The sequence below is a fragment of the Argentina silus genome (genome assembly GCF_951799395.1).
Source record: "Argentina silus genome assembly, contig: scaffold_105, whole genome shotgun sequence".
Classification (NCBI taxonomy): Eukaryota; Metazoa; Chordata; class Actinopteri; order Argentiniformes; family Argentinidae; genus Argentina; species Argentina silus.
In genome coordinates, this window is record NW_028152859.1 from 1 (window position 1) to 7500 (window position 7500).

The 7500-nt window shown below is 46.0% G+C and overlaps 2 protein-coding genes across 3 annotated transcripts in view; both read left to right on the top strand.

The window, feature by feature from the left end:
• The first annotated feature begins 6 nt into the window (after positions 1-6).
• Positions 7-4720, top strand: LOC310824585 (phosphofurin acidic cluster sorting protein 1-like). Its single transcript, XM_083697853.1, has 3 exons — positions 7-125; positions 653-766; positions 1628-4720. Exons 1-3 carry the CDS (start codon positions 86-88, stop codon positions 1741-1743), a joined length of 270 nt encoding a protein of 89 aa, XP_083553979.1. The 5' UTR covers positions 7-85; the 3' UTR covers positions 1744-4720.
• Positions 4721-5026: 306 nt separating this feature from the next.
• The window catches only part of LOC310824579 (kinesin light chain 1-like), a 20969-nt gene continuing 18495 nt past the window's right edge, over positions 5027-7500 (top strand). For both annotated transcript variants that reach the window (XM_083697842.1, XM_083697843.1), the window contains exon 1: positions 5027-5367. The gene's annotated coding sequence lies outside the window, so the exon portion shown is untranslated. The remainder of the gene's footprint in view (positions 5368-7500) is intronic.

Consider the following 7500-nt stretch of genomic DNA (forward strand, 5'->3'; position numbering starts at 1 on the left):
GGTGAAGAACACCCTGAAGAGTAACTTCCGCTCGCTTCAGGTGTCTCGCATCCCCAACGGAGGAGAGCAGCTCCCCCCGCCTGGCATGGCCATGACCGTGGTGATGAAGGAGAAGAACAAGAAGGGTGAGGAGGGGGGAGGAGGGGGGAGGCATGGCCATGACCGTGGTGATGAAGGAGAAGAACAAGAAGGGGGAGGAGGGGGGAGGCATGGCCATGACCGTGGTGATGAAGGAGAAGAACAAGAAGGGTGAGGAGGGGGGGAGGAGGGGGGGAGGCATGGCCATGACCGTGGTGATGAAGGAGAAGAACAAGAAGGGGGAGGAGGGGGGAGGCATGGCCATGACCGTGGTGATGAAGGAGAAGAACAAGAAGGGTGAGGAGGGGGGAGGAGGGGGGAGGCATGGCCATGACCGTGGTGATGAAGGAGAAGAACAAGAAGGGGGAGGAGGGGGAGGCATGGCCATGACCGTGGTGATGGTCAGAGTAGAGTAGAGTAGAGTAGAGTAGATCATGTATCTGTATTTTGTACTCAGCAAAACTGAGTACTCAGCACAAGCTAAAGTTATTCCTTCCCTCCCCCCCCCCCCCCCTCCCTCCCTCCCTCCCTCCCTCCCCCCCTCCCTCCCCCCCCCCCCCCCCCCCTCTCTCAGTGATCTTCCTCAGTAAGAAGCTGAAGGAGAAGGATCTGGACTCTAAGAGTCAGGTGATCGAGGGGATCAGCCGCCTCATCTGCACTGCCAAACACCAGCACACCATGCTGAGAGGTAACACACACACACACACACACACACACACACACAGAAACACACACACACACACACACACACACAGAAACACACACACACACACACACACACACACAGAAACACACACACAAACACACACACACAGAAACACACACACACATACACACACACACAGAAACACACACACACACATACACACACACAAAGACACATACACAGACACACACAAAGACACACACACACAGAAACACACAGAAACACACACACAAAGAAACACACACACAGAAACGCACACACACACACACAGAAACACACACACACACACAGAAACACACAGAAACGTACGCACAGACACACAGAAACACACACGCACGCACACACATACACACACACACACACACACACACACACACAGAAACACACATGCACGCACACACAAACACACACACACAGAAACACACACACACACACACAGAAACACACACACACACACACACAGACAAACACACACACACACACAAAGAAACACACACACACAGAAACACACATACAAACACACACACACACACACACACACAAAGAAACACACACACACACACACAGAAACACACACACACACACACACACACACACACACACACACACACACAGACCTTAATAACCCCCATATGACCCTCCAGCTGTGTGTGAATGTTCTGAATCGCCTCCCTTCACAGAGAGCAACATCGCCCCCCAGTGGTTACAAATGTTTAGTCATGTGTTTTCATTCCACCCACTCTGCTCAATATTCCTATGAATTTCAAGTAACTCTCTTTCTCTCTCTCTCACTCTTTTGCTCTCTCTATCTCTGTCATTCTCTCTCCCTCCCTCCCCCCCTAGTGTCCATTGACGGCGTGGAGTGGAACGATGTGAAGTTCTTCCAGCTGGCCGCTCAGTGGCCCACCCACGTCAAGCACTTCCCAGTGGGCATCTTCGGCTACAGCAAGCCCCTGTGACCCCCACCCCCATTCCCACCCCCACCCCCACCCCCACCCCCAGAACAGAAACTGACCCCAGAACAGCTGGAGAGCGAGAGATAGACAGTGGCGGCCTAGTTCTGTTTCTAATGAGTCACTCCCTTCCCCAAGGGGATAGGATAGAAAACAAGGGGATAGGATAGGAAACAAGGGGATAGGATAGGAAACAAGGGTATAGGGAACAAGGGGATAGGTAAGGGAACAAGGAGATAGGATAGGAAACAAGGGTATAGAGAACAAGGGGATAGGTAAGGGAACAAGGGGATAGGATAGGAAACAAGGGGATGGGATAGAGAACAAGGGGATAGGATAGGAAACAAGGGGATAGGATAGGAAACAAGGGGATGGGATAGAGAACAAGGGGATAGGATAGGAAACAAGGGGATAGGGAACAAGGGGATAGGTTAGGAAACAAGGGGACAGGATAGGGAACAAGGGGATAGCATAGGAAACAAGGGGATAGGATAGGAAACAAGGGGATAGGATAGGAAACAAGGCGATAGAGGAGGAGACTGATAGAAAATAGGAAAGGGAGGAACTGATCAGATAGGAATCCCAATCCCCCCCCCACTGAGGGGGCCTGACCAAGCAAAAAAAAAGAAATACAAATCCCACTCCCCCCCTTTCCTGTGGAAACAGATGGTTTTCCGTATGAAATGGATGTCGTTCTCAATGTCAATGTGAGTGTTTCATACACCAGCAAAAGGAGACAGAAAAAAAGAAAGAAAAGGAAAACATGTTTTTGTTAAAGAAAAGTAATGCTGCCTTCTGGGTATTGTAGTTCTATGTTGTGGCTAGAGCCTACAGATGTGGCGGCGCTGCCTTGGTTGGGTTCCAGTTGGATTCCTTCTGTGAAATCCTACGTGGGTCTGATGTGATGGACATGATAGCAGGATTGATAGCATTGATAGCAGAATGAAGGTGTGTGTTGGAGTGTGTGTTAGATTGTGTGTTTGGGAGGCAGGGGTGTGTGTTGGCGTGTGTGTTGGAGTGTGTGTTGGAGTGTGTGTTGGGGTGTGTGTTGGAGTGTGTGTTGGAGTGTGTGTTGGAGTGTGTGTTGGAGTGCGTGTTGCAGTGTGTGTTGGAGTGTGTGTTTGTTTGGAAGGCAGTGGTGTGTGTTGGAGTGTGTGTTGGAGTGTGTGTTTGTTTGGAAGGCAGTGGTGTGTGTTGCAGTGCGTGTTGGGGTGTGTGTTGGAGTGTGTGTTGGGGTGTGTGTTGGAGTGTGTGTTGGAGTGTGTTTGTTTGGAAGGCAGTGGTGTGTGTTGCAGTGCGTGTTGGGGTGTGTGTTGGAGTGTGTGTTGGGGTGTGTGTTGGAGTGTGTGTTGGGGTGTGTGTTGGAGTGTGTGTTGGGGTGTGTGTTTGGAAGGCAGGGGTGTGGAGACAAGGAGAAGAGATGAGGATAGGAGACAAGGAGACAAAGAGAGGAGACAAGGATAGGAGATGTGGAGAGGAGACAAGGATAGGAGATGGGTTAGGTTCGGGTTAGGGTTCAACAAGACCTTGGTGTCTGTTCTACCCTCTCCTAAGATACAGACACACTCAATCACAACTTTGAGGTCAAAAGAAATGACTTCATCTGTGACTTGATTGGTTGGAGGGAACCTCCAGAGTTGAGATCAATCGTTGAGCACTTTTCCTGAGTCTTGTTTGTTATCGTCAACCAATTAGAGGAGGTTTGGGGGTCAGCTGACTTTTCCATTCAGTACATTCATTAAGTGAATTGTAAATACTATTCAACGGTTGCAGAATCGGCCATTTATCTTCATTTATTTGTCAAGTAACAAAAATACATCTAAAGTTTTGTATGTGCGTGCGTGTGTGTGTGTGCAGGCGTGCTCAGTAGGGACACTCTGTAACCCACTTGTCCAGTTCCACTCCTGTAAAAGGATGGTCTAGTGGTGTGATGTGGTATTACACCTTCTGTTTGTTCATCTCTTCATCCAGGTAGCTGACTGTCATCATACCTACTGCACAGTGTCTAGAACCTCATATCTCCACTCAAGAGTCCTCTCCTCCCTCCCTCTCCTCTCCTCTCCTTTCCTCCCTCCCTCTCCTCTCCTCTCCTCTCCTCTCCTCCCTCCCTCTCCTCTCTTCCCTCCCTCTCCTCTCATCTCCTCTCCTCCCTCCCTCCCTCTCCTCTCCTTTCCTCTCCTCTCCTCTCCTCCCTCTCCTCTCTTCCCTCCCTCTCCTCTCATCTCCTCTCCTCCCTTCCTCTCCTCCCTCTCCTCTCCTTTCCTCTCCTCTCCTAAGCGAGGCTAAAACGCATGTTTCCAGACATCAGACAACTGTGTTATGATATTGTTGACTGTAAGAGGTGACATCTTGTCTCTCATCTTGTCTCTGAAGGAACGATGTTGATGTCTCGGTCAATTCCACTCATTGTATGTCATGCTGCATTCAAGTCCTCTTCTGAAACTCAGAGCTGTTGAAGAGTGGGAAATGTCCTTGTTTCCTATTTCAGAGGAGCACTTGAACGCAGCATGAGTTTGTGATACATTCTTATAGCACTACGTAGAGGAAGCTGTTCATTGGAAGAAGCCTTCCTTAACCTAGAGAAACAACACTATTGAGCTAGGCTGCTTTTTAGTTTGCCGATGTTTTTGCACAAATGTTATTTTAAATAATGTGACAGTATTTCTTTCTTCTTCTTTTTTTTAAATGAACCACTAAAAAACAAGGTTAAACTTTGTTGTTTTGTTTTTTAATCAATGTCAGTATTGTTTCATATCAGTTCTTTGTCTACTCTGTGGGCTAACAAATGTGTGTTTATTGAGATATTTTTTTGTTTTATTTACTATTTTACTCTTTATTATGTTTTTGTATGGTCATTTTATTATTCTATTAACCCTTTGTAAAACGAAAAGAGTTGACCTCTTTTGTAAAGAAATTTGGTAATGGGGTTTTGAAGTGTTTCCAAGGCAACTGGACCGGATATTAAAGCAGTGAGCGATTCTGATTCCGAGTCTTTCTTTTTTTGTGGTTTGATTTCGACGTCCTATTTATGGTGACCAGACTTGTATTTCAGCCCCTTTTCTGGACTTATTTACAAAAAATGCCCGATTCAGAGATTTCGAGTCTCTGTTCCCGACATTTCAGGTATTTTAAATCCTCACTTTTCAATAATTCAGATCAAATTGTAGCGGTTTAGAATCCGGCCACGCCCACCGCCACGCCCCGACCAGAACCACGACGTCACCCAAACTACCGCTGGGAATGCTGGGAGCGCAGCTCGCACACGGACGCCATTTTGGATCTGAAGGGCTCTCCCTGCGGCTCGCAGCGACCTCCGCAGAAGCCGCTTACCGGGCCGCTTTGACTCGTACGCGGTCGAACTGCACAGTCACGGACACCGACACCGACACCGAATCGGTCTCTCAGGAGAAAATGGCGTCGCAGTGTTGAATAAGTCGCATCGTATTCCACCGCGGGTGTCTGCGGCGAGCAGGCGAGCGTTGTTGTCGGGAGGAAAAGCGTCAGGTTTGCCGCTGTCGCCGCATCAGCTGTCCGCAGCTGTGAACATCGGGGTGGAGTGTGTGTGTGTGTGTGTGTGTGTGTTTGTGTGTGCTCCCAACCTGCGAGGAGATCAATCTAATACCCGTTTAGGTATGTAAACAACATGTTGTAGCCCACCGTATTCGTCTGTTTGTATGTGTACTTTCATGTTGAACATAAACGTGTGCGGTTCTGTGCAGTCGGCGGAATAACGCCGCTCGGTTGATGGTTTTTCTTCCTGCTGGCTGCACCGCAAGTAGGAACGGGCCTGTCTGTCATAGGAAATGACACACACACAAGAAATAATCAGTCTTTCCTATTAGAAGACACTATAATTTACATATATTTAATATATATAGTGTGGGTGTGTCAGTCATGTGACTGTGTACAAAAGTCAGTGTTTTTTTAATGACGGCTGCTCCGTTCTGCCCTTGTTTACCACAGAGGGTGTAGGCTGTAGTAAAGGGAGACCAGAGGTGTGTGTGTGTGTGTGTGTGTGTGTGTGTGTGTGTGTGTGTGTGTGGACTATGGACTGTGTCAGCAGATGTCTAACTAGGGAGAGACCAGCGATAAAATACATAAATCTGCTCCCCTAGTTATAGACACACACACACACACACACCACACAAACACACACACACACACACACATACCACACACACACACACACATACCACACACACACACACATACCACACAAACACACACATACCACACAAACACACACATACCACACACACACACATACCACACAAACACACACACATACCACACAAACACACATACCACACACACACATACCACACACACACACACATACCACACACACACATACCACACAAACACACACACACATACCACACACACACACATACCACAGGTTGTTATATATTATAAGGTGCTATATTCTTGCCACAGGGGAATCATAAAACCCTTTTACCATAACATTTTATGGCATGATATCTGATTTATGACATTTAATCAATGTTTGAGTTCCGTGTGAAATAGAGATGGGTAGAGATGGGGTGACGGGTAGAGATGGGGTGACGGGTAGAGATGGGGTGACAGGTAGAGATGGGGTGACGGGTAGAGATGGGGTGACGGGTAGAGATGGGGTGACAGGTAGAGATGGGGTGACGGGTAGAGATGGGGTGCTTCAGTATTGAATGTCGGTCATTTTGTATGGATGCAGGGTCGGGCCGGTATTGATTGAGGCCAAACAGCCAGGCCCTTATGCTAATGATGCTAATGATGCTAGGGAGCGGTTCAGAGAGAACAGATGGGGATTGTGTTGCCCATTTTCAAGCTAAAGGCTCCGCTATGCTATCTGGAATGTTGATTGTATGATATTTTAAACTCGCTTTTAATCTTTAAACTATTTTTATTGTTGTTTTTACTGGCTGTGCTTTTGTTTTACTTTATATCTCATCTACCTATTCTATTTATCTATATCTATTCTAGTTCTCTATCTATTCTAGTTCTCTATATCTATTCTAGTTCTCTATATCTATTCTAGTTCTCTATATCTATTCTAGTTCTCTATATCTATTCTAGTTCTCTATATCTATTCTAGTTCTATATCTATTCTAGTTCTCTATATCTATTCTAGTTCTATATCTATTCTAGTTCTATATCTATTCTAGTTCTCTATATCTATTCTAGTTCTATATCTATTCTAGTTCTATATCTATTCTAGTTCTATATCTATTCTAGTTCTCTATATCTATTCTAGTTCTCTATATCTATTCTAGTTCTATATCTATTCTAGTTCTCTATATCTATTCTAGTTCTATATCTATTCTAGTTCTCTATATCTATTCTAGTTCTCTATATCTATTCTAGTTCTATATCTATTCTAGTTCTCTATATCTATTCTAGTTCTCTATATCTATTCTAGTTCTATATCTATTCTAGTTCTCTATATCTATTCTAGTTCTATATCTATTCTAGTTCTCTATATCTATTCTAGTTCTCTCCATGGAACATAGTGTCTTTGAGGACTGAGAAAAGCGCCAGTTATCCAACATAAATGCGCGATGATGATTATTATAGTTATTGTTATCAAGGCTGTACCTGCACAGTTTATTAATGGCCAACAGCAACAGAGGGGAGGTCATCAGGTGATGTCATAAGGAAGTTAGAGTTCAGTAAGAAATCAAATCATTGATCCTCCATCCCATTATGACTCCATTTCCCAGCAGCCATTAGGACATGCAGACAGAGCCAACAGGACAGTCCTCTAGT

What these genes read in the sequence shown, in the direction of transcription:
- LOC310824585 (XM_083697853.1), top strand. Translation starts at nt 86, where the DNA reads ATGGCCATGACCGTGGTGATGAAGGAGAAGAACAAGAAGG. An exon ending in GAAGGAGAAGAACAAGAAGG is followed by an intron (nt 126 to 652) that starts GTGAGGAGGGGG and finishes CCCCTCTCTCAG; the next exon opens with TGATCTTCCTCAGTAAGAAG. An exon ending in CCAGCACACCATGCTGAGAG is followed by an intron (nt 767 to 1,627) that starts GTAACACACACA and finishes CTCCCCCCCTAG; the next exon opens with TGTCCATTGACGGCGTGGAG.